The 27,226-nt window shown below is 45.5% G+C and overlaps 1 protein-coding gene across 3 annotated transcripts in view; it reads right to left on the bottom strand.

The window, feature by feature from the left end:
- Positions 1 to 27,226, bottom strand: part of LOC147030053 (hyccin-like) — a 111,446-nt gene that overhangs the window by 53,933 nt on the left and 30,287 nt on the right. For 2 of the 3 annotated variants that reach the window (XM_085873754.1, XM_085873753.1), the window contains exons 2-5: positions 14,317 to 14,386; positions 11,555 to 11,656; positions 2,728 to 2,907; positions 2,366 to 2,443 (exon numbers count right to left, since the gene is read on the bottom strand). In XM_085873754.1, coding sequence (XP_085729880.1) covers positions 2,366 to 2,443; positions 2,728 to 2,907; positions 11,555 to 11,656; positions 14,317 to 14,385 — 429 coding nt within the window. In that variant the 5' untranslated portion in view covers position 14,386. The remainder of the gene's footprint in view (positions 1 to 2,365; positions 2,444 to 2,727; positions 2,908 to 11,554; positions 11,657 to 14,316; positions 14,387 to 27,226) is intronic. The other variant, XM_085873755.1, reaches the window with a different exon arrangement.

The following is a 27,226-nucleotide window of genomic DNA, read 5'->3' as shown; positions in this document are numbered from 1 at the left end:
AGAATACTTTTACACATTGTAATGACAACTTGCCCCTGAATGCTCTCCGCCCTCCACTTCCACAAGCAAGATGTTTAACCCGTCTCTCTGGATGTATACGGAAAATTTGACATTGTCAAATGTGGTATTCAGCCTCGATTTATCTGTCATCCTGCTTTGGTATTTTAGGTCCCTTCCTCAAAGTGGTTGTCTGAATTTCTCTATGGGCAGAAACACCAGGTGGTCATTGATGGTATCCTTTCCCATGATCTTTCCCTTCAAGCAGAGGTTCCACAAGACAGCATCTTCAGACCTAAGTTTTTTTTTTCTTTTTGAAATCGATATCAATGATCTGTCTCATTGACTTGAAAATGGACTTAAATATTTTGCTAATCATTCCACCCTGTGCAGAATCACTTGTGAAACACTGGCTGCTGCCGAATCCCTATGGACAAGATTAGCCGATGGTCAGCTGCCTGGAATATGATGTTCAAAGCTGGCAGGTCAGATGCACACACACTGTCTCTCTCGACAAGGATCAGCAATCAAACTAACCAATTCACTTCTATGGACAGCCACTGGAAAAGGTGTAATTCCTGGAACCCCTTGGTCTCAGTATATGCCACAACCTTTTGTGGGAGGTTCACATCACCAAAATGGCATCAAAGGCCAATCCATGTCTGGGTATCTCCTGAGAGCTAAGGCATTCCTGAGTCACATCGAGCTCATCACGGTGTTTCAGGTTTTTATACGGAGCTCCATGGAGATCCCCACTCTTCCCTGGTTTTGCTTCTAACCTTTCTCCTTCTTGAGGTGGTTATAACCAAAGCCTCCTGCATTGTTGGGATCAACGATCGGAGGCAAAGACCCTGGAACTGTCACTTTCCCGCCAGTGGCATGTTGGTCGGCTCTATTTTATACAAGCTTCCATCTGGCCTTGCACTAGCCCTCTCTTACCTATGCCTTCCACCAGACACTCCAGGAATGCATTCCTCTGCAAGCCCTCACTTGAGTACCCTCTCAAAGTCAAAGCTGGTTGCCCATCTCCACTAAATGTCTCATCCTGTTTACTTCAGTTCTTAAAAAGTGCTACCCATCACTACCTCTTGCACTCACCCATGCACATCCATGATCTCTTCTACACACACTGATTCTTTCCGATTATATTCTCCTCCGAGCAATTGTTACTAGTTAGGTCATCTCTTCGAGCATGACCTAATAATATGGGTGTCGATGTCCTTCGATCCATCCGTCCGTTCACAATGAAGTTGAAGCGGGAGATCTGGTCATTAGTGATTCTGATAGAGGTCGATGAGACGTACACGATGGTATGACTTTCAAGGTCACCGAAGGTCAAGGTCAAGGCCACGAGGCCTTTGAAGTTGCAAAAATGACGATTTTCAAATTCTGTCTCCTCCGCCATTTCTCAAGCGATCTTGAATTTGATTGTGGCATATGAATCTATGGGACAATATCTAAATTTGGTTGGGCCAGATTTTCGATATTCGCTTTCGTGTCACGTGACTTCAAAGTTGGCAAAAAATGCGAAAATGACGATTTTCAAAATCTATCTCCTCCTACATTTCTCAAGCGATCTTGAATTTGATTGTAGCATATGAATGTATGGGAAAATATCTAAATTTGGTCAGGACGGATTTTCGAATTTCACTTTCGTTTTCGCGTCATGTGACTTCAAAGTTTGCAAAAACTGCCCTACCTTCAGGAGGCTATATATTCTCTACTGGGCATGGTAAAAGTTAGTGAATGGTGTCATTGCATAGCAGCTGACCTTGTCTTTCATGTCCATTCGAAAGAATACCGATATCTTTGAATACGTGCACGTCACATGACTGAATTTTGCGAAAACTGCTTCATGTAGTTGCAAAATGACGATTTTCAAAATCTACCTCCTCCTACATTTCTTAAGTTATCTTGAATTTGATTGTAGCATATGAATCTCTGGGACAATATCTAGACAACAATACAAATCCCTCCTGACCCGAGAACACTACACCCGAGTAACAGGAACTCATGCTTGTTTCTCCCAGAGATGACCGTCACTCCCACACGGGAGTGACGTATTTTTTTTGTTATTCTTCCTTGTGCAAGTCCATCCACACTGTCTCCCCCCCCACCCCCGTCCACACCCCACTCACTACATGCCCTTTGGAGTCCATAAACCTGCTGTCATTTAGCTACTCCATGACCCTTGTGTAAGGGGGGAAACCAGGAAGAAGAAGGAGGGGGGGGGGGGGAAAAAAAAAAAAAAAAAAAAAAAATCGCTCCCACATTATTTTCCCTCCCGACTCGCTGCACCCCGTCTTACCTCCTATCTCTCTATCCCCTTCCCACACTCCCCAACCCTGCCCCCATTTTTTAAACTCACCTCATGGTAAATAGAAGGTTGCAAAAGAGAGGGTACCACAAATGATGACATCATGTCACCATCCGGATCTCTGACGTCCTGAAAAATAGCAATGGTTGACAAGACTATTCAAATAAAACAACCAACCCTTACCTTGGTGTACACTGTACAGTATATTACGGCATCGATGGAAACACTGTGACATGTTGGGATCAATTATATTTTGAGTAAGAAAGTTGACAAAGCTAAGTGTGTGTGTGTGTGTGTGTGTGTGTGTGTGTGTGTGTGTGTGTGTGTGTGTGTGTGTGTGTGTGTGTGTGTGTGTGTGTGTGTGTGTGTGTGTGTGTGTGTGTGTGTGTGTGTGTGTGTGTGTGTGTGCATACCAGGTTGTACATTTCAAGAAGTAGGCCTTCCACACAGCTCTGACTAGGTTTGTCTTGGCGGGCCACGCCTGAGAGGTGTTTCCAAATTAGTTCTGGCAGGAACTGGAAGGTAAAAAGGCACAGCTCTTGCTGTTCGGCACAGCAAAACTGGGCCAGCTGGTGGCACATGGGTTCCAAGAGCTGTGGAACAAAGGTTTATGATGCATCACCGCTGTGGATGTTTTGGTCGTAAATATGACACGAAGGAAGACATTTTTACATCCTGTAAATCACACAGAACATTGCAAGACATCAGTGTATTTGTACAATAGGATAGAGCAGACAAATCAATGCAGTCCATCCTTTCAATCACACTCTGCACTTCAGCTCCTCAAGCTGATGGTGCACAATCAACTCATGTCACCCCACCTCCCAAACCACAATCTTTTCTCTCCTCATTAACCCTTTCTAACCCAACCCCTTTCACTTGCAGGATACTGTGTTTCATCACCTCATGTCTCTTCTCTCCGGTTCGTTTACTCCGTTGCTTGCTGCATCCACATGTGGCCCCACCACCACCCCACTGTCAGCTTGTTTCTTTTTATCCTGACACCTCACTGTCACCCCTGTCACAGGTAGCCCCACCAGCCTAGATCTTGTAGTGGAAAAATAAAACATACAGTGCCTATAGAAAGTCTACACCCCCTTTCAAAATTTTCACCTTTTGTTGCCTTATACCCTGGAATTAAATTGCAACAAATCAGACTTTTTCCACCTATATTTATACATCGTTACCCACAACTTCCAAGTGAAAAACAAATTCCACAAATTTCAGAAAATTAATTAAAAATACAAAACTAGAATATCTTGGTTGGATAAGTGTCCACCCCCATTCCCCACCTGAGTTAATACTTGGCGGAAGCACCGTTGACAGCAATTACTGCTGTGATTATGTTGCGATAGGTCTCGACCAACTTTGCACACCTTGATTGGGCAATACTTGCCCATTCTTCTGTACAAAACTGTTCAAGCTCAGTCAAGTTGTGTGGGGAGCCTTGATGGACAGCAATCTTTAAGTCATGCCACATATTTTCAATTGGATTTACGTTGGGGCTCTGACTGGGCCACTCAAGGACATTGATCATTTTGTTCCTTCACCACTCCAGTGTAGCTTTGGCTGTGTGCTTCAGGTTGATGTCATGCTGAAACATGAACTTCCATCCCAATTTCAGCATTCTTGCAGAGGGCAGAAGTTTTCCTCTCGGGTTTTCTGTATTTTGCTCTATCCGTTTTCCCTTCTATCCTAACAAGTGCCCCAGTCCCTGCTGATGAAAAACATCCCCATAACCTGATGCTGCCACCACCATGCTTCACAGTAGGGATGGTGTTCTTTGGGTGACGTGCTGTGTTGGATTTGCACAAAATGGAACATTTTGCATTTAGGCCAAAAAAAAGTTCCATCTTGGTTTTATCAGACCAAAAAAAAAACTTTTGCCACATGGCTTCAGAATCTCCGGCATGGTTTTTTTCAAACCTCAAATGGAACTGAAGGTGGGTTTTTTTGAGTAATGGCTTCCTTATTACCACTCTACCATACAGGCCAGACTTGTGGAGTGCTTGGGATATTGTTGTCAAATGCACACAGTGACCAGTCTTTGCCACAAAGGCATGCAACTCTTTCAAAGTTGCTGTTGGCCTCTTGGTGGCCTCTGATCAGTCTCCTCCTTGCTTGGTCATCCAGTTTGGAGAGACAGCCTGATCTCGGCAGGGTCTCGGTGGTACCACATGCCTTCCACTTCTTAATGATGGTCTTGACTGTGCTCCAAGGGATATTCAAGGCCTTTGAAATATTAATACCATCCCCTGATCTGTACCTTTCCACAACTTTATCCCAGAGGTCTTTTGAAAGCTCTTTGGTGCTCATGGTTGAGTCTTTCTGTGAAATACACTACCCAGCAGAGGAAACCTACAGGAAATAATGCTGATTTTATTCTGAAATAATCACGATCACTCCAATTTAACACAAGTGGAGGCCAATTAACTTGGTGTGTGATTTTGAAGATGATTGGTTGCACCTGAGCTAATTTACAATTGCAATTATCAGTGGGGTGGACACATATCCAACCAAGATATTCTAGTTTTGTATTTTTAATTAATTTTCTGAAATTTTTAGAATCTGTTTTTTTACTTGGAAGTTGTGGGTTACAATGTATAAACGAGAAGGGCACTGGGTAGAGTGCATACCTCCGTCACGCAATGCCTGATCCAGGAGAACATATCGGGCCCAATACATTTTTGAAATATCATACTATACTGAAACGCAAAAGAAACTTACCACTTGTTTGAAATGTAATAAAATTGTAACAGTTCAAAATAAAACAAACCAACAATTGCTAATTGAAACATTGGCATTTTATTGATGACATGTCAAGTTTTTGACCAAGATACACCATCTCATCAGTTTGTTCTACAGTACAGAACAGCACAGGGTGCAATGTCAGTCCCCTTTCAATAGCGTGTGTGGCCACCATTGTTTTGGATACAGGCAGTGCATCGTCGGCACATACTGCCTACCAGTCCTTGGATGGATTGCTGCTGGATTCTGTCCCACTCAGTCCTCAATGTCTGAAGCCATCTGACTTAGGACCATCTGCCTGTCCTGCCTTGCAGTGGTGACTCTTGGCCTCCCTGATCGAGGTCTGTCATTTGCAGAGTTGTGGAGGGTGTCTCTGTCCACCACGGCCGATATCGTCTGGTGTGAACAGCGAAGGCGACGTGCCACCTCACGGTAGCTCAATCCGCCTTGCAGTATGCCCAAAGCACACTGCTGTTGATCCCTTGACAATCGTGGCATGTTGATTGAAATTCCCATTTTGCACTGGCCTTTTTAAAGCCAATATCAAGACATCACATGCAGCTCATTAAAATCATCCCGTACCCCTTGGCTAATCACTGACAGTCAAAACGGCTGTTCAACAGCTGTGCTATGAAGTGACCATTGAAGGTTCAAATGACCATCCATGACCGTTTTGTCTGACAGTGAGGATACTATTGTCCACAAATAAGTTCACACATTTACTACACACAGTGTTATTGTTGATATTTGAAGGTTTAAAAGGTGGTAAGTTTCTTTTGCGTTTCAGTATACATATTGTCTCTGGCCCCATCTCTCAATGGTGAAGAATCACTTTAGAAATTAAACAATTCTCGTATCCAGATCTGGATTTGGATCTTTACCAAAATTGGAACAATTCATCCTTACCACACACCCAACATGTCCAGCTAGTTTCATCCAAAATTGTTCACAACTTTTTGAGATATTGTGCTACATATCGTTTTTGGCACTATCTCGTAATGGTGAAGAATCATTTAAAAAATTCTTCGACCTGGATCCGGTACCAAATCTTCACCAAAATCTAATCAGTATGTCCTTGTCACAAACCGAACCCATCCACAAAATTTAATCCGGATACGTCGAAAACTTTTTGAGATATCCTGTACACAGACAAACAAAGAAACAAACAAACAAACAAGCAGACAGAAAGGAGTGAAAACAGAACCTCCTCCTTCACCTTCAGTGGTAGAAGTACTACAGGTGGAAATATACCATCAGAGATGGGGAATCCCCCGCCATTGAAAAATAATTGAAATCAAATAAGCGGATTTCCATTTATTACAAAAAACATTTTTTTCAAGATGGCCGCCCCAGTCGGCCATCTTGGATCTGGCCACGCCCAAAATCAATAGGGTTCTTCCTTTTCAGGTGGTACATGTGTGACCCAAATTTCAAATCGATATGGTGAACAATTTATGAGTTATCGCACTCACAGCTATAAATCTTGACGCCCAGCCAGCCAGCGGGACGGACGGACCACCCCAGTCGGCCATCTTGGATCCGGCCACGCCCAAAATCAATAGGGTTGTGATGAATTGAAGGATGTGACGCATGATCACATGTCGCGTGGCTCGCACACGGGACAGATAAAACCGAGATTCCGCGCGGTCGGTGGGATTGTCCCTGGGGCATTGTCATTTACGGCGGTGGTTCACTTGGTGCTCGTTGAATGGTAAGAATTGAGAGTATACCAGACTCCGTGCTAATTGCCGATTTATTTTGCGGTGATCGACTGCATGTGTATACCTTGCTGCACATGGACTCCTTGCTACACATGTATTCCTTGCTGCACATGTATTTCCTCATGTGTCTGTAGAAGCGGCTTCAATCAAGTGAAATAAAGCCTACACTCCGAAGGTTTTTCCCTCGCATTCATTTCAAGGGTTCTTCCTTTTCAGGTGGTACATGTGTGACCCAAATTTCAAATCGATATGGCAAACAGTTTATGAGTTATCGCACTCACAGCTATATATGTTGACGCCCAGCCAGCCAGCTGGATGGACGGACCGCCCAAGTCGGCCATCTTGGATCCGGCCACGCCCAAAATCAATAGTGTTCTTCCTTTTCAGGTGGTACATGTGTGGCCCAAATTTCAAATCGATATGGCGAACAGTTTATGAGTTATCGCACTCACAGCTATAAATGTTGACGCCCAGCCAGCCAGCCAGATGGATGGAATGCCCCAGTCGGCCATATTCAATCCGGCCACACCCAAAATAAATAGGGTTCTTCCTTTTCAGGTAGTACATGTGTGACCCAAATTTCAAATCGATATGGCGAAAAAAACATTTTTTTCAAGATGGCCGCCCCAGTCGGCCATCTTGGATCCAGCCACACCCAAAATCAATAGGGTTCTTCCTTTTCAGGTGGTATATGTGTGACCCAAATTTCAGATTGATATGGCGAACAGTTTATGAGTTATCACACTCACAGCTATAAATGTTGACGCCATAAATGTTGACGCCCAGCCAGCCAGCCGGACGGACGGACGGACCGCCCCAGTCGGCCATCTTGGATCCGGCCACACCTAAAATCAATTGGGTTCTTCCTGCCACACGGCAGGGGATAAAAAGTCTGATTTAATGCAATTTCATTCCAAGCTTTAAGGCAACAAAAGGTGAAAATTTGAAAAGTGGTGTAGACTTTCTAAAGGCACTGTACATGGATTTGAACCCCAGACCACCAAGTCACTGCCCATGTGGTCAGATAAGAGCACAAAACTATCCATTTAGCACAAGTTCTGTTTAATTACAATCAAACAAAATGTTGCACAACAATTGTGTTTCGACTTGAGCCCGACAATGCTGTTAAAATTGAGAAATTGTTGAGTTGAACCAAGTGCCATGAAAACACAAAAACAAGTATTGGATATCGTGTCGGGTAAATTAAGACTCGGTGGCTTCATTGTGAGAGCATCTATTCCAAGAATGGAGGTCAGCTGTTCGATTCTGATGTGGGTGTAGTCATACCATAGACTTGTAATAATAGTGCATGCTGCTTGCTTTGTGCTGAGAATTGAGGACAAAGCACGAGCAACACCTTAAGTTGGCATCCATGGGGAGGAGGAAATTCCTCCTTAATTATCCACTGAGTGTAGAACCAAAAGTGATGTCATAAATATGGCACCAACAGGACCCAGAGTGCCTTGGAGAATTTTGTCACTTCCCCCCATTCTTAGTGGCTGTCTTTGTCTGAAGTCAAATTTCATGTTGTCTCATGCATTTGTCTGCATGTGTGCAAATTGTGTTGCAGATCCTCCACAAGGTTTCGACATTTATGCAGGAACTCCTCACGATGCACTCCCAGTTAACGTATTTTCACTGATACGCAAGCAATAAGGTAATGAACATCACTTTATGCCAAGTATTTTTACTGATACACATTTTTTCTTTTCTGCCAGGTCTAAAGGAGTAGCATATGTGCTGTGAAGCAATGGTGAGAATCTGAATGGAAGGGGATTATTACATTGAAAAGTGAAGGGTAACAATATAAAACAGGATTCCGTACAAAGGAATGCAAATCTCTGCTGTTGGCACGCACTGTAACAGATGCTTAAGGCCTGTCGCAGCTAAGTGGGAGCCACCCTGTTCCAATGCTTGTATTTAAATAACAGTAAATAAACACAAATATGAGTAAACTAGCCTTCTTGAAACCCTCACAGTCAGTTAGAGCATTGAAAAATCTATTAAAAAAAAATGTATACTTTAATGACCGTCAGATGTCAGGATCCTAAGATTAATGTACGTTAAATGCTATCAGCTGAAAAATCAGTGATATTTCCAATTTCATTTTTAGATTTTCAGATGTTTAATTTATCTGATATTCGTCATTGGAACTTGGTTTTGAAAAGTTTATTTCAACAGAAAGAGTGAACTTTCCTTTCCAGAACATAAGTTACAGTTTGAAAATCGATCAAAAATTGGCTGAGTGGCATGTGATAGAGTGAAATTTATCCTAGTTTCACTTTGAATGCCTATTCAGGGATGAAAAATTTAAAGTGCCTGCGTGTGCTATTCTGTGAAGTGTGCTGAAAGTGGCTGAGATGAGGCTCATTTTACCAACAGTAATCATATTATCTAATTTTACAAACATTATAGACATATTTTGATTAAATACCGCTCACTGACCACGCGTTTCAAAATTTCAAATTTGTCCGCCATTACGCGACAATCAATATTATTTTACCTGAATCATTGAATTTGGAATTTGCAATTGCAATAAACAATACAATTTTACCTGAATCATTGAATTTGAAATATCTTACCCCAAATGATACATTTCTGTCATGACCAATTTGCAGGAAAAATTCAGGTTTGTCTCAATCTCCCTCAACAGCCAAAGGGAGATTTTTTTCTTGTCCGTCATTACGCGACGATGATGGAATTCTGGAATTATTGCTGAAATATTGAGGTGAGTGAATGTTTTAAGTATTTGGACATTAAAATAGATGAATCAGACTGACTTCACAAGTCTATGAGCAATAATGCTCAAATATTTATCTGACAACCATTTGGAGGGAAGAAAATTTAATTTTTTATTCATGTCCATCGAGAAATATGAAAATTTGCCAAAATTTGATACTATCGTGTCGCGACATCCTGGCCGAACAAGTGGAACAGATTGTCATAGTAAGTGTCCATGATATTTAAATGTTTATCAGTCTGGTTCCTTTCCTGAGTTGTGTTTGTCTGAATTGATAAACTGTTTTTTGCCTTGTGTTCCATATATGCTCCAGTTTATGGAATAGTTAATGATTTGATAATTTCATGAAGTTCATTTTTGATAATTTTTGGTCAGTTTTGGAACGAAGTGGCTCCCACTTCGCTGCGACAGCCTTAACATTCTGTTAAATTTATGATTATTGACCAGGTAGGGAAATATAAAGGTGCTTAATCCCAAAGGCACCCATGATTCAGACTTCTGAGACACAGTTGCCTGTTCATGTAAGCACCACCTCCAGTGCTCCACGATAGTCAACGTGCTGTTGGCCACGATTGACGCCTCGCAGGAACGGGCTGTTGGCCATGATCGTGGCTTCACGGGAACGTGCTGTTTGCCACGATCGTGGCCTCATGGGAACGTGCTGTTGGCCACGATGGTGGCCTCACGGGAACGTGCTGTTGGCCACAATCGTGGCCTCATGGGAACGTGCTGTTGGCCACGATTGTGGCCTCACGGGAACGTGCTGTTGGCCACGATCGTGGCCTCACAGGAATGTGCTGTTGGCCACGATCGTGGCCTCATGGGAACGTGCTGTTGGCCACGATCGTGGCCTCATGGGAACGTGCTGTTGACCATGATCGTGGCCTCACGGAAACGTGCTGTTGACCACGATCGTGGCCCATATCATTGTTCAACAAGATATATTGTTTGTTCCGATATATGCCTGGTATTGGCTTAATGGTTAGGGTGATGGGCTTGGAATCCTCAGATCCTGAGTTCAAATCCCACTCAGCTGTTGAATTAATACCAAGTGGGGTTAACTCGGCCTATCATCCTTCCGACGTCGACAAAATGAGTGCCAGCTTGCTGGTATCCTGTGTCGGAGTGGCGACACGTCCAGGATTGTGCCCAATAGCCAAGGAGACTGCTTCGGCAGCACCAACGCTCTGCAAAGAGTATGGTCCCAATGGATGGATGGTTCTGATATAAGTGTTTGTTACTATGGTTGTCTTTTATGGTTGCCTTTTGAACAATCGATGTTATATTCAGCCTGCATGAAAAAAAATACTATATTTTCATATTACAGTATTTGCAGGAGAAATTCAGCACTCAAACATTTAAAGGGTTAACTTGAATGAAATGCATTTCAGCCCATTAACCCTGACCAAGTTCTGAAAAAGCATCATGCAGTCTGAAATTCAGGGTTTAAAACAGTCTCTCATATCTGAATTGGAATATGCCAGTACATGTTTCCCCCCATATATACATCTCTTGCAAAACGCATTGAAACTTGCAATGGTATGTCGCATGTGTCAGTTTCAGACACCCTGATTTCGAGTGATGTAATGTGACATACGGATGGGCCCCTAGTTGCTTAGCCATGTCATTTTACACTTGTCAGAGCATTAGTACAAACAGTAGGTTGCAATAACAAGTAAATTGTATAAAATTATCACTTGTAAATTTTCATGATATTCCTCAATGTAAAAAAAAAAAGACTCCAATTATTACAAGTTATCACATTAAATCTGACATCTACAGACATGTGCCATACCAAAAAAACATCACCACATTTGATCCCTTAAGGATGCAACAAACGTGTAAAATTTCAACTTCGAGCACATGCTTTCTTACCATAAAAGAGGTTGTTCATTATTTATTTATTTTTAAAGATGAGAAGAACGTTATCAGGTTCACGAAGAATTAGAACACATACTGTATGCAGTATTATCGGAAGAGAATTGGTGGAATGGAATGACCAAGTAGAAAACAATAAATCTCTGGCCTCACCTCATTGGCCCGTTCACCGAGGACTTCATGCAAGGCATTGATGATGAGCGTGTTTCCATTAATCGTTTTGGCATAGCATGGGATGTCACACTCCGACAAGGCCTGCGCACAAGCATGCACGCGCGTTTTCTTCACCCTCCCGTTAAGTTGTTTCTTCCAACAAATATCGTAATTTATTGAGCAGTAATAGGTTTTCCGAAAGCATTTTATTAACATTTAAAGGATGTTACAAATTGCACTAATGTTTGAACACCATATACTCAACTTTATCTTATTTGCAAACTTCAAAATAGTGGTTTAACTCAAATAAGAACCTTCGACACGTGGAGGCAGTACGTGACTTTTGAAATGATGCATTGTCACCCCGATTGCCCAGCAAGCATGTGCAGAAACCCCTAGTAAGGCAGTAATTTGGGTCAGCCTGGACATATTTCATGCCTTCCAGATAAAGATTGTAGGATGAAACGACAAAAAAAGCTTTCAAAGAAGCCAAAAGCACTTATAAGTGTTCCTGTGAGAAAGGGTGTGCTTCTGCACAACGAAACAGTTGGAGAACTTCATGATCAACTTGTCCAAAGAGTTGACATGTTACAGTGAGTGTTGCAAAAACTCCCGGCGATGTGCCTCTGCGAAAGGCTGAAGATGGTGCTTTTTTAAACAAACCTCTGTGTTTCACAACACCGATGGGGAGGTCATATCTGGGGCTTGTCGGTGCACAGGGTAAGTTTAAAATGAATATATTTACTATTAATCACGTTTTGGAGGAGAAGAGGGAGTGGGAATTGTATGGGCTGAGTGCTGTCACAAGTACTGTTGGACCCCAATATTTGTAAATTCACTATTCGCGGACCCCGTGTATTTGCGGGTCATAAAGTGCGACCCGCTTCGACATTCGGGCTTCACGTATTCGCATTTTTTGTGAACACTTCCGAACTGGTCTCCTATATATCCATCCACCTGGAAAATTGGAAATCAGCCAACATCACAGCAATATATAAAAAAGGTGCAAAAACAGATCCCCTTAACTACAACCCAATTAACTCACTTCCAATCATCAGCAAGGTCAGAATCCATCATCGTAGTTGACATAAAAATATTCCTTTTCTCCTACAGCCTCATCTCAGATCATCAATTTGGATTCAGACCTGGTCACTCGACCTTGGACATGCTGTTTCTCCTCTCCCAACAATGCTGGACACCCTCAATATCAGTCATGAGATCAGGGCCGTCCCTCTGGACATATCTCGAGCTTTTGATACAATCTAGCATCCTGCCTTGCTCTCCAAAATGTCTGCCTATGGAACCCAAGGCTAACTCCACTCTTGTTAACAGACTGCGTTAACGGACCATCTGACGTGATAACAAATACTCCTTGCATGTTCCTTTATATGATAATAATTATATTATCTTCCATAACCTTCCTTCGGGGAGGGTATAATGTATCATATACACATAATCCTCCTCTATTTCATCATGTATAATAAATATACATCACATTATCTTCCTCACGATAGGGTTTGATCTATTATCGGATATTCCTGAACTCATCACATATTACATTTCTAAAAAATGCTCTCCCCGACTGCATTGTAACCCCCGAGCTGATCAACTGTGCCTCGAGTAAATGTTCCGATGCGTCCTTGAGTAAATGGTCAATCGCACCCCCTAGTAACGGCTCTACTGTACCCCATGGTAACTCTCCAGTAAATGCTTGAATATACTCGATAGTGTAAATGCTCTACTGAGCCCCATAGTAACCGGTCCACTACATGCCCCCTTCCCCCCCCCCCCCCAAGTATAGTAACAGACAGAGGAAGGAGATCAAGGAGAGGAGACACACGTAAAGTTGCATCACAGAGATCGCATTGTGCCATGCATGCTCAGGGGAGATTCATCAACGTCAGTGGGGGTATGATTAAGCAACTTGAAGCATTCTTTGTTGTAACATGCTGTTTCTGCAAGGTGTGTGTGAACTCCTATCGGGGCTGGTAATTAATCACAGCGAGGCATGAGTGATTCTCTGTGGCAGGGCTGACAACGTATCTTAACCAGTTTGCTTCGTACAGACACGAAAGAAAGCACTGCGTCTCAGTGCCATTGTGCTGTACCGATCTTCCAACATCACATGCAGGTACTCCTGCGCCATCTGGTGCACAATTAACGTCATTGCAAATGAGTTTCAACTGTCTCGACTGTTCACTGTACCAGAAAGACAATCATCGACTGCTTCGTTGAAAATTTGTAGCAACTGCCTCGACTACAAAATACACCTTCAAATCAAACATCATGTGCTCGATACATCATAATGTCAAAGCATCTGCATGCTGTGGCTCCTGTCTGCGTTTCAGGATGTGAAGATTGTGCATAGATGCATTTTGTGAACTTTTACTTTTGCTTACGTCGTCAGTAAGGTTCAGTTTAAGGTAATGTGGTTCATTCAGGAAAATTGTGGCATGCATCCTGCTTGTTTCATTAGTAATTCATCAAATTGCCTGTTTATTCCAGCTGATCAGAATCTGCCCAACAACCAGCCCCGAGACCCTGGGTGTGGTTACTGCCTTCTCAGGTGATGTCTCCAGAGCATGCGTCAATATGCGTGCGCACGCACACACACACTTCTATTTTAATAAAGAAGTGATCTTGCATTACAAAATTTGAATTTGGACCAATCATGTCACCTGTAAATGGGAAAAATAAAAAAGAAATCCACATTACACGCAGGTCAAAGTGATTAATCTTTCCGGTAAGAAATTGTCATTTACCTTGAACTCTGAAAGCCATGTCTTTACAACACTGTCTTTGTTGATCATTACTGTGGCATTTCTATTCATCCTGCAGAACAGCATGGGACACAGAAGGAGGATGTGCTATAATAAACACAAAATAATAACAATCATAACTGGAAGGGCACTCTGTAGAGCAAGCACATTACCGGTCTAAAGTTTTAGAACACCCTCATTTTTCCAGTTTTTTACTGAAATTTAAGCAGTTTAATGTTTCAATATACTCTGAAATTAAATCGTAGAACAAATAAACAATTGCAGAGAAAAAAACAGAAATCATGGAATCGTTTTGTTGAACCAAATTTAATCTAAAATTTTGTCTCATCAAAGTAGCCACTTTTTGCAGATATAACAGCCGAACATACTCGTGGCATTCTTTCTACAATGGAAATCAAATATTTTTCCCAACGCTGTTGCAGAAGTTCCCACAAATGTGTTGCACTTGTAGGTTGCTTTGCTTTCACCCTTCTGTCCAGTTCATCCCGAACCAGCTCGATGGGGTTTAAGTCTGGAGAATGTGCTGGCCATTCATTGATTTGAAGCCTCCCGTCTTGTTCTTTTCGTCTAAGGTAGTTCTGGCATAGCCTGGAGGTATGTTTTGGGTCGTTATCTTGCTGTAGGAAAACCCCTGATCAACTAGGCGTAGACCAGAGGGTATTGTATGGCGCTGCAAAATGCTGTGGTAGCCCTTTTGGTTCAGGGTGCCAGTCACTCTGTGCAAGTCGCCGACTCTGGATCCAGAAAAAGAGTCCCAGATCATCACGCTTCCTCCTCCATGTTTGAAAGTTGGTGTCACACACACTGAGGAACCATCCTTTCGCCTACTCGACGGCGTACAAAAAAACCTGCGTGACGAACCGAAGATTTCAAATTTTGATTAAATCGGTCCATAAGACCTTCTTCCAGTTTTCAGTAGTCCACTGGCGGTGCTTCATGGCCCAGACAAGCCTCTTTTTCATATTTTGCCATCTTAGCAATGGCTTTCTTATGGCCACTCGACCTGTCAAACCTGCAGCTCGAAGTCTTCTCTTCACAGTTGAAACTGAGACTTCCTTACTTCAACCAGTGTTAAGCTGTGCCTGAAGCTGCTGTCCTGTGAGCCACCTATCACGCAAGCTGTTGACTCGCAGAAACTTGTCTTCTGATTGTGTTGTGGCTTTGGGTCTGCCAGACCTCTTCCTGTCAGAGTTTCCTCCAGTTTCCAATTACCTTTTGATGGTGTAGGAAACTACACTCACTGACACCTTGGCTTCCTTTAAAATTTATCTAAAGGAAAGACCTACACTTTTAAGGGTTATAATGGTCTGTCTGCCTTCCTTTGTTAATTGCCTTTTTCTCGCCATTATGATAGCAATATACTATTTCCTGCAGTGCAATATTATCCAAATAATGCTTCAGAGGGTGGAGCAACACAGTCTATTCCAACACTGCTTTTATACAGATAGATGGTTTGTAACTAATCAACAAAAGTTGGGACACCTGTAGAAATTGTTTGCATCAACTTTCAAGGCTCAATTTACTTCCATTGCTGCAGAATAGCTGCAATTGCTAACCCATTACTTGTTCCCTAAAAAGGGCCTTTTTAACAACTCTGAAATTTACATTATTTTTCAGTTTTTGGTAACCTAAACTTTTTTTAACCACTGGCAGTTTACCACTTAGCTTTGTACCATTTCAGGTTATTCACTGGACTAGAACTGCTTAAATTTCAGTAAAAACTGAAAAATGGGGGTGTTCTTAAACTTTTGACATGTAGTGTACCTCCACCATGGAATGCCTGATCCACGAAAACATATCAGGCCCAATCAATTTTTGAAATTTGTTGTAAATTGTTTTTGGCCCCATCTCTCAATGGTGAAGAATCACCAAAACCTTTTTAATTCTCGTATCCGAATATTCACCAAAATCTAATCAATTTGTCCTTGTCACAGACCCAATCTGTCCACCAAGTTTCGTCCATATCTGTCCACAACGTTTTGAGATGTCTTATTCACAGATAAAACAAACAAACAGACAGACAGGGTGAAAACATGACCTCCTTCCACCTTCGGTGACGGAGACAATAATAGCATGATGGCAAATACAAAAAGAACACCACCATGGTGATATACATGTCCCTTGGTCCCACCCAACCCCCTCCGAGTGAAATGAAGTTGACAAACTAGTAGGATGAATGTGATGTTGATAGAGCACAGGCACGATGGGCCAAGTGGTCTCCTCCTGCATCAAAGTTCCTGATATAACATGTAAAATGGAGGCAAGGTCCATCCTTCAACCATAGGAAAGGTACGAGGAAGCAAGGGAGGTTTGGGGTTGAGGAGTAGCCAAAGACATCTGGGAAACACAAATCAACAAAAGGAAACAAGATCACAAATGTCTTCTTTCATCTCAACCAAACAAACAAACAAAAAAAATATCTGGATTGTCATGTGCTTGGGGGTCACGACTACACGTAGCGTACCTGTGAAAAAAACTGCAGTGACACAACATATTGTTACGGCCACGGGTGTACTGAGTGTATTATGAGGGGGTTAATCCTCGTTTCTCCTCGGAAGAACCGAACCTGGGGCCACCGCTCAAAATTAACTTTGTGGTGTAGTGGGTTGTTTAACTACCATGAACGCCAATCAGTTAACCACGAGTTCCAGTGGTGTCCGCCATCTAATTTGCAGTTTAACTCGAGGTCACATTACCTCCTCACTGGGGAACGCACCCTCGGCGATGCACCAATCTTATCTTGATTAGATCTTAAGTAATGCGGCTGAGCATTTTCCGCTGGTGCATGCCGACTATGACAGGTTAATTTATTTGGGTGTTATAATCTCCCAGTATATCTAGGTTCGGACAATGCTGGATTAATGAAAGGAAATGACAGTCATGGAGAGGTTGAAACATCAACAAGGAATTTATTGTAAAGAAATATAAATAAACTAAAGGACTTTTTATTTCCTTGTCGATTAAATGGATGAATTAAAATCAATAAAATGTTCAATCAACAAAATAATCTCAAACAAATAAAGAATTCAACAAGCATTTATCGAAGAAATGGACAAAGAGCAGATGCTTATCACTATGCCTTACTTAACAATTAAACACGAGAGATGGGTACCCAGATCATCCAGGGGGAAAAGAAATCCAGTCCCGGCTTACCAAGGCAGACGTCATCGTATGTCTCCGAAAATAACCCAAAATGTGTGAGCGTGCCTTGGTCTACCTCTCCAAATGAGCTCTCCACAGCTTGGCTCGTTTCTGCTGTCAGCACCCTGCCTCACCGTGCACCCATCCGCAAACAGGCTCAAACACCAATCAAAGTCAAGTCGTCACCCTCAGGAACCAGGAACGCCAAGGGCAGAACCAGCAGAAAGAGTCCAACTGTCACCAACCACCGTTGCTTGCTGCTGTCCCCAAATCATCAGGAGCTGTCAGGAACTTTCAGGAACTGTCAGGAGCTGTTACCAACTGTCAGCAGGATCTCTCACCAACTCCTATCAGGATCACTGACCAACTGTCAACAGGATCTCTCACCAACTCCAACAAGGCAGTCCTGCTGTGCTTTTATCGGCGACCAGTGTAGGCAGAGCCTCAAGCAGACCAGCCAAATCCAGCTTGCCTATTGGCACATCGCTGCATGTGACATCCAACCGTCCATTCTCGCGGTCATTCTCTCTTGACCATCAAACAAGATGCAACTCCCAATTAACACAGGCCTGGCTTACGATGCCATGTTTGGAGCGCTGGACAGACACCAGAAAGCAGCCATTTGCCAGAACAACTGAGCGAAAACATGAAGCGCTCACAAAACGTCAACTGGCAATTATCACCTCTTTGTTCAGCCCGATCCGAAGAAGAGCCAGTTCGCATCTGTAGAGCTGCTGAACTCGGTGTCGATCGCCGATGGAAAAAGGTGGGTGTTGAACGTCAATGGAAAAAGGTGGGTCCTGAGCTAAATGATCTGAGACCAGAGCCATGTTTGACTGTCAGAATGAACTGTCCAGGAAAAGCTTGCAGTGTGATAACTCAAATGTCCTACAAGTCCAAAATGAAAATGATAACCAAAATAAAATGTGTAAACAAATTGTGCATTTCCAAGCCAGTGTGTCTTGATGGAAAGGGAATAGAACGAGTATCCATTGGGCTAATGGCTATCTCTCGCGTGCACAAACGGTGAATATCTCTCATGCAGAAATGAAAACTGATGTACAATCATACGTCTTGAATGTGTCGTAAAGAGGAAAAGGGTATCCCATAAGAAAGAAAGGGAACCTATTCTTTACCCTTCTCAAATGCATCAAATAGTTAGAATCCAACCAGACAAGGGGATGGGTCTATTCTGAACATGCATTTATGGAAATAACTGTGTGAGGACCTGAGTTTCATGTGCATTACTCAGATCTGATTCTGAAATCCACAACATACACAAAAGTTACAGTTCACAATCTTGTACTCTGAAACAAGGGCAGTAATCACAGGGTCCCCGTTAGGCCCCCACGAAGCCCGTGGCTACTGCACACACACACACACACACACACACACACACACACACACACACACACACACACACACACACACACACACACACACACACACACACACACACACACACACACACCCCAATGGTCTTTCTTGAAGGCCTCCAGCTCGAGGACAGGTGAGCTAGAGACCAGAGCCTGCGCTTGGACCTGTCCACCTCGTGTGGTCTTCGACGATCTGGCTCTTTGGGACTCGAACCCGCAGCAACGATGCCACTCCAAGCACCAGGGACGGAGGAAAAGCGTCGGATGCCAGGTGGACGAGACGAGAGATGACCCGAGCACTGCCAAGCCGACCAGACAAGACGAGTCGGTCTCCGGCACCTCAAACCCGATCGCTGCCAAGCCGACCAGACCAGACGAGTCGATCTCCGGCACGTCAAACCCGATCGCCCAACCCTAACGCTGTTTACAAGGCCTGGCATGACTTTTATTGCATTTCTCCTGCGGGCTGGGGTGTCGTGGGAAGGATCGCAGTCTGAGACATCTCACCTCCCATTGGTCCGGGGTTCGTGACAAAGTCGGTGTCTGAGACGTCTCACGCCTCCCATTGGTCGAGAGGCTGTGGGAAAGTTCGCCGTCTGAGACATCTCGCCTCCCATTGGTCCGGGGTTTGTGAGAAAGTCGGTGTCTGAGACGTCTCACACCTCCCATAACAGCAGCCAAGAAATCTTTGAGAGACAGTGATCTTAGAAAAAGCTGTAATGACCTACTTATCCTGTTAACTGATTAAAATTAAAGTCATGTGGAACCTAACAAGCTGCTTGAAGAACTCAAGCTTCTGTGCAACTCGGTGCTGGAAACACCAACTTAATTTAACGAAAAACTCACTCATTGACACCTTAATACCAAAATGCGCACCTTGCTCCGAGGGTGTTATTAGTGACGCCTGTACTGGTCAGCAAAAAGACCAGTATTGGCACCAGCGCTGGTCACTTTTGCAACAGCAAAAAGCTCTTTATGCCTGGTGTTGGCTTAATGGCGAGGGTGGTGGGCTTCGTATTCTAAGGTCCTAAAGTTCAAATCCCGCTCTGCCGTTGAATAAAAACAGATGGGGTTGACTCAGCCTATCATCCTTCCGAGGTTGGCAAAATGAGTACCAGCTTCCTGGGATGATTGAGCCATTTGAGTATCTTGTGTCAGAGTGGCGACCCATCCAGGATTGTGTCCAATAGCCTAGGAGACTGCTTAGGCAGCACCGACACTCTGCACAGCGTATGGTCCCAATGGAATGGAAAAAATTTCAAAATATTCTCTACTAATGCCAAGAGATTCAACAATAAAATGGAAGAGTTTGAAGCTAAAGTAGATAGCAAAGAGTATGATATAATTACAGTAAGAATGACATGGTATAATGAGGAGAGAAATTGGAGGACAGGATTTGAAGGCTACAAGATGCATGTACAGTAGGTATGACTGGAAAGAGAGAAAAGGAGGGGTGTACAAAAAAGGATTTGTATCGATTACAGAAAGTCCAGAACAGGTGTGCTTGCCTTTGCCTGAAAAAAAACCTAAATGGTAGTTTAGTACTCCGAGGGGGTCTAATCAACTCTGGGGTACCATTAAAAAATTAGGGGCACTCATTGTAAAGCCTGGTGTTGGCTTAGCAGTTAGAGTGGTTAGCTTGGGATCTTCTGGTCCTCAATTTGAACCCCTTTTTTTCCGTAGAATTAACACCAGGTGTGGTTGACTCACTCTGTCATCCTTCTGAGGTTGGTGAAATGAGTACCAGTGTACTGGTAATTGGGGCATTGCATCAGCGGTACAGGAACATTCGAGAGAGGAGGGAATAGGGGACAACAGCAAAGCCAAATGGTGAACAGCTGGTTTGAAGACCTGGAGGGAAGAATGAGATTGAAGAGGATGCGGAAGTTGGTTCTACAGGTGGGGAAAAAAAAAAAGAGGAAAAATGAGTGGAGGTGAGCAGTGGTCCTGGATTTAGGTTGTTCCACCAGAAGGTTGATGGTGGACCATGTGTGCCCTGCAGAAACCTGTGGGGAGGGGAGGAGAAAAGCATGGAAAGAGCAGAGGGTGCAAGACCAGAGAGGAGGCGGTCAAATACAGAGAGACCACCGACCTGTCTGCGATGGGAAAGTGATAGGCCCATAGACTCAGCATCAGCACGAGAGAGTACAATGATCTTGAAGACCTTGGTTTCCATGACGTCAAGTTGAGCACAATGTGAGGCAGGGGAGCCAGCTCAGAGCGGAGAGCAGTACTCCATCAAGCTGTGGATGAAAGCCTTAATTGGTGGTAGATAGGAGTTCAGGTGTGCCAAGGACGGACTTTGTATGACAGAGACTGCCCAGTCAGCAGCTGCCTTTGGAGGCCAACTTTGAAATGTGGTTTGCCCAAGAAAGATTATGGCTGAGAGTGAGACCCAGGAGTTTGAATGACTGAACTTCCTCAAGGGGATTGTAAAGAAAGTAAATTGGAGGGTTTGCCAGACAGTCCTTTTGGTGAAAGAGAGTGAAAGTGTGAGATTTGTCAGGATTGAAAGACCTATTGCAAGTGATTGTTCAGCAGCTTGTGATTTTGTCAAGGTCTGACGACAGAGGAAAGGCTATAGCCTGCCTGTCTGAAGGATGAGGGATGTCATGGCAGAGGGTGGAGTCATCAGCAAATAGATAAAGTAGATTTTCAAGAGATATCAATTGATGAAGATCAGGAATACAACTGGGCCCAAAACAATGCCTTGGGGCACTCCAGTCATGACATGGAGAGGAGATGAAAGGAAACCATTGAAAGTCACACGTTGGCTACAAGAGTCGAGGAGGTTCGTAAGCAATGTGTACAGTTGGCCTTGGATGTCATCGGTAAAGAGTTTGGAGAGTAAGGCAGGATGCCAGACTGTATCAAAAGCACGAGATATTGTTGCGGGCCGGGTATCGGCGACGAGCGCGACCACTAGATGGAGCTGTAGAGTCGGCTCCACCGAACACCCGGAATTCAGATCGTTACCCTCGGATAACTCCGGGGGTACGGGTCCCCTACAGGACCATGAATCGTCAATAAATCTACCACATGGTTCAAGGTTATTTGCCAAACTTCAAAATACCTAGAGGCCGACGTGGCGAACTACCGAGTATTCACACCCTCGACGGAGCTCGAACGGGACGAGTCGATTCCGTGCTTGACCCGTGCGTAACCTGAGCGGATGGGTACCGAGGTCCCGTTGGTCCAAATGCACACAACTACAGCAACAACGGCCTTTTTAATTCCCCAACACACACCGTGTTAAGCCAATGAAGAAAACACAGAAACGAGCTGAAACATTCAACAAATGGATATTTCTTTACAATAGGTGGGGAAGGGAACACACAAGAGCAGAGTTAAACTGACTATAAAGACATGAAATCATGTACAGCACAAGCACTTAACAGTTCCTACTTAAAGACGGGCCCACAGACAGACGCACACCCAAAAGAAACGAAACGGACCTTCCCGCCTCGTACGGTCTTCGACGAGACGAGCAAACCAGACCGGCATCGAGATGCGTCCAGCCCAGCGAGATGCGACCCGCGCTCCAGCAGACCAGACCGGCGTCGAGATGCGACCAGCCCAGCGCCAGCGAGATGTGACCCGCGCTCCAGCAGACCAGAGCAGCGTCGAGGGATGTGTTCCGCGCTCAGCGTCGAGAGATGCGTTCCGCGCTCAAGCTGACGGAGAACCAGACTCCAGCGACAGGATGAGATGACAGCAGACGCCGGTGACAGGACGAGATCAATCTCCTCTGTTCGTCCAAAAAAAATCACCAACCTTTCTCTCTCGGAGGGAGGGGCCTCTTTCCCTGAGAACTCGCCTCTTGATTGGTCGGAACCATCGCGCGATTCCCTGGCCGACCTCCATTGGACAGACACACAGTAGGCAGGGCAACTCCCACCCTTCTGGGCGGAGTCCCAAGCGGAGGCGTTTGTGGCTCCGCCCACCTCCTCACCTCTGGCCGCGTGCTTAATGGCGATCGTGTTGAGTCGGAAACGGGGAGGGTGAGACTAATTAAGGATTAAGCGAAGGAGGGACGCCATGCCGACGTTAGACTCCACCCACGCACGCGCTTGCTGGCGAGCGTGCAAAGAATGCCGCGAGCAGAGTGTTGTTGCTGTGAGAGCGAAGATGGTGTGGATGTAAAAATCCTAACTATAAAAATAACTCACAGCGCATGTATGCAATTCCCATTAGACACAGGTAGGGGCCCTAACTAGAAACACACTTATCAAAACAACTAAGCTACGGGGACGGCTGTCTGTCTGTGTGCACAAGGCTTCCAGATTCGGAACAATATATCCAGGGAGATGGCCCTGAACTCGTGTCTGACACTGAGGGTCTCCCTCCATTGTTGGGTGAGTAGAAGGAGCATGTCCAAGGTGGAGTGACCTGGTTTGAAACCAAATTGGTGATCTGAGATGAGGTTGTTGTGGAAAAGGAAGAAAGACGAAGAACAGGAAAAAGGGGAAGGCCAGGGGGGTATGTGGGGACAGAGAGGCTTAAAAGGACGAAAAAAAAAAAGGACTCTTGAAGGAGTAAAAGGAAGAGACTGGGACTTGTCCATTTAGTCCTTTAACACCGTTTTGACACTTCAGAACCCTTGAAACCATATATGCCCTATTAGACCCCAACTATTGGATTGTACCCCTTGGACCCCACAGACCTTTGGACCCCTTCTGACCCTTTAGACCCCTTACACCTGTGGACCATTTTGACCTTCAGACCATTTTAGCTCTTAAGACCATCACACACTTTAACACCATTTAAATTCGGGTCTGAAAGGATTTAAGGGTCCTTTCACTGGACAAAAAGAAATGGAACGTTTTTCATCAATTCAGGACACGCTCGCTCATCAACAAATCGTTTTCACTGCGCGAATACAATCGTGTGTTATAATCAGGACTTTCAGCTCCCACGGGATCCTGATTTTTTTTCCATCGAATCAAAGTGAAAATCAACTTGAACACCGAATTCACCTCAACTACAAGCGGCGGCCCTGCATCGGGAGGAGGCGTCTGTCCCACTTGGGACGATTCATTCACGATAATAGTTAAAGTTCGTGTCAGAAAGTGCGAATGACATCACAGAGCCGGAGTTTGCTGACCTATTGCGAGAGACAGAACAGGTTCGGAGTCTTTCAGAAGAACAAAGTGGTCGGACCAGCTGGGTCACAGCTCAAAAGTGAAGAATAAGAGGGTAAAGGTCGTGTGAGCGAGGTTGGGAGGAAAGGTCAGCAGAAAGGTCGTGTGAGAGAGGAAGGGAGGCAAGGGCAGCAGAAAGGTCGTGTGAGGGAGGTGGTGAGGAAAGAGCAGCAGAAAGGTCGTGTGAGCGAGGTAGTGAGGAAAGGGCAGCAGAAAGGTCGTGTGAGAGAGGTAGGAAGGAAAGAGCAGCAGAAAGGTTGTGTGAGCGAGGTAGGGAGGAAAGGTCAGCAGAAAGGTCGTGTGAGAGAGGTAGGGAGGAAAGGTCAGCAGAAAGGTCGTGTGAGAGAGGTAGGGAGGAAAGGGCAGCAGAAAGGTCGTGTGAGAGAGGAAGGGAGGCAAGGGCAGCAGAAAGGTCGTGTGAGCGAGGTGGTGAGGAAAGAGCAGCAGAAAGGTCGTGTGAGCAAGGTAGTGAGGAAAGGGCAGCAGAAAGGTCATGTGAGAGAGGTAGGGAGGAAAGAGCAGCAGAAAGGTTGTGTGAGCGAGGTAGGGAGGCATGGGCAGCAGAAAAGTTGTGTGAGAGAGGTCGGGAGGAAAGGTCGTGTGAGCGAGGGAGTGAGGCAAGGGCAGCAGAAAGGTCGTGTGAGAGAGGAAGGGAGGAAAGGGCAGCAAAAAGGTCGTGTGAGCGAGGTAGTGAGGCAAGGGCAGCAGAAAGGTCGTGTGAGTGAGGTCGTGAGGAAAGGGCAGCAGAAAAGTTTTGTGAGCGAGGTTGGGAGGAAAGGGGAGCAGAAAGGTCGTGTGAGCGAGGCCGGGAGGCAAGGGCAGCAGAAAAGTTGTGTGAGCGAGGTAGTGAGGCAAGGGCAGCAGAAAAGTTGTGTGAGCGAGGTAGGGAGGAAAGGGCAGCAGAAAGGTCGTGTGAGTGAGGTCGGGAGGCAAGGTCAGCAGAAAGGTCGTGTGAGCGAGGTAGTGAGGTAAGGGCAGCAGAAAGGTCGTGTGAGAGGTAGAAAGGAAAGGGCAGCAGAAAGGTCGTGTGAGCGAGGTAGTGAGGCAAGGGCAGCAGAAAAGTTGTGTGAGCGAGGTAGGGAGGAAAGGGCAGCAGAAAGGTCGTGTGAGCGAGGAAGGGAGGAAAGGTCAGCAGAAAGGTCGTGTGAGAGAGGTAGGGAGGAAAGGGCAGCAGAAAGGTCGTGTGAGCGAGGTAAGGAGGAAACGGCAGCAGAAAGGTCGTGTGAGCGAGGTAGGGAGGAAAGGTCAGCAGAAAGGTCGTGTGAGAGAGGTAGGGAGGAAAGGGCAGCAGAAAGGTCGTGTGAGAGAGGTTGGGAGGAAAGGGCAGCAGAAAGGTCGTGTGAGAGAGGTTGGGAGGAAAGGGCAGCAGAAAGGTCGTGTGAGCGAGGTAGTGAGTCAAGGGCAGCAGAAAAGTTGTGTGAGCGAGGGAGGGAGGAAAGGGCAGCAGAAAGGTTGTGTGAGCGAGGTAGTGAGGAAAGAACAGCAGAAACGTCTTGTGAGCGAGGTAATGAGACAAGGGCAGCAGAAATGTTGTGTGAGCGAGGTAGTGAGGAAAGGGCAGCAGAAAGGTCGAGTGAGCGAGGGAGGGAGGAAAGAGCAGCAGAAAGGTTGTGTGAGCGAGGGAGGTAGGCATGGGCAGCTGAAAAGTTGTGTGAGAGAGGTCGGGAGGAAAGGTCGTGTGAGCGAGGTAGTGAGGCAAGGGCAGCAGAAAGGTCGTGTGAGCGAAGTAGGGAGGAAAGGGCAGCAGAAAGGTCGTGTGAGAGAGGTAGGGAGGTAAGGGCAGCAGACAAGTTGTGTGAGAGAGAGGTAGGGAGGAAAGGTCGTGTGAGTGAGGTAGTGAGGCAAGGGCAGCAGAAAGATCGTGTGAGAGAGGTAAGGAGGAAACGGCAGCAGAAAGGTCGTGTGAGCGAGGTCGGGAGGCAAGGGCAGCAGAAAAGTTGTGTGAGCGAGGTAGTGAGGCAAGGGCAGCAGAAAAGTTGTGTGAGAGAGGTGGGGAGGAAAGGGCAGCAGAAAGGTTGTGTGAGCGAGGTAGTGAGACAAGGGCAGCAGAAAAGTTGTCTGAGCGAGGGAGGGAGGAAAGGGCAGCAGAAAGGTCGTGTGAGCGAGGTCGTGAGGCAAGGGCAGCAGAAAAGTTGTGTGAGCGAGGTAGGGAGGAAAGGGCAGCAGAAAGGTCGTGTGAGCGAGGTAGTGAGGCAAGGGCAGCAGAAAGGTTGTGTGAGAGAGGTCAGGAGGAAAGAGCAGCAGAAAGGTTGTGTGAGCGAGGTAGGGAGGCAAGGGCAGCAGAAAAGTTGTGTGAGAGAGGAAGGGAGGAAAGGTCGTGTGAGCGAGGTAGTGAGGCAAGGGCAGCAGAAAGATCGTGTGAGAGAGGTAAGGAGAAAACGGCAGCAGAAAGGTTGTGTGAGCGAGGTAGGGAGTAAAGGGCAGCAGAAAGGTCGTGTGAGAGAGGTAGGGAGGAAATAGCAGCAGAAAGGTTGTGTGAGCGAGGAAGGGAGGAAAGGTCGTGTGAGCGAGGTAGTGAGGCAAGGGCAGCAGAAAGAACGTGTGAGAGAGGTAAGGAGAAAACGGCAGCAGAAAGGTTGTGTGGGCGAGGTAGTGAGGAAAGGGCAGCAGAAAAGTTGTGTGAGCGAGGTGGCGAGGAAAGGGCAGCAGAAAGGTCGTGTGAGCGAGGTAGTGAGGCAAGGGCAGCAGAAAAGTTGTGTGAGCGAGGTAGGGAAGGAAGGGCAGCAGAAAGGTCGTGTGAGCGAGGTCGGGAGGCAAGGTCAGCAGAAAGGTCGTGTGAGCGAGGTCGGGAGGCAAGGTCAGCAGAAAGGTCGTGTGAGCGAGGTAGTGAGGAAAGGGCAGCAGAAAGGTCGTGTGAGAGGTAGGAAGAAAAGGGCAGCAGAAAGGTCGTGTGAGAGAGGTAGGGAGGAAAGGGCAGCAGAAAGGTCGTGTGAGCGAGGTAGGGAGGAAAGGTTAGCAGAAAGGTCGTGTGAGAGAGGTAGGGAGGAAAGGGCAGCAAAAAGGTCGTGAGAGAGAGGTCGGGAGGAATGTTCAGCAGAAAGGACGTGTGAGAGAGGTAGGGAGGCAAGGGCAGCAGAAAGGTCGTGTGAGAGAGGTAGGGAGGAAAGGGCAGCAGAAAGGTAGTGTGAGCGAGGTAGTGAGTCAAGGGCAGCAGAAAAGTTGTGTGAGCGAGGGAGGGAGGAAAGGGCAGCAGAAAAGTTGATGAGCGAGGTAGGGAGTAAAGGGCAGCAGAAA

This window comes from Eptatretus burgeri, chromosome 3, assembly GCF_056783735.1.
Source record: "Eptatretus burgeri isolate ZD-2024b chromosome 3, Ebu_testis_v1, whole genome shotgun sequence".
In the NCBI taxonomy this organism is placed as follows: Eukaryota; Metazoa; Chordata; class Myxini; order Myxiniformes; family Myxinidae; genus Eptatretus; species Eptatretus burgeri.
This window is presented reverse-complemented; position numbering and strand designations above follow the sequence as displayed.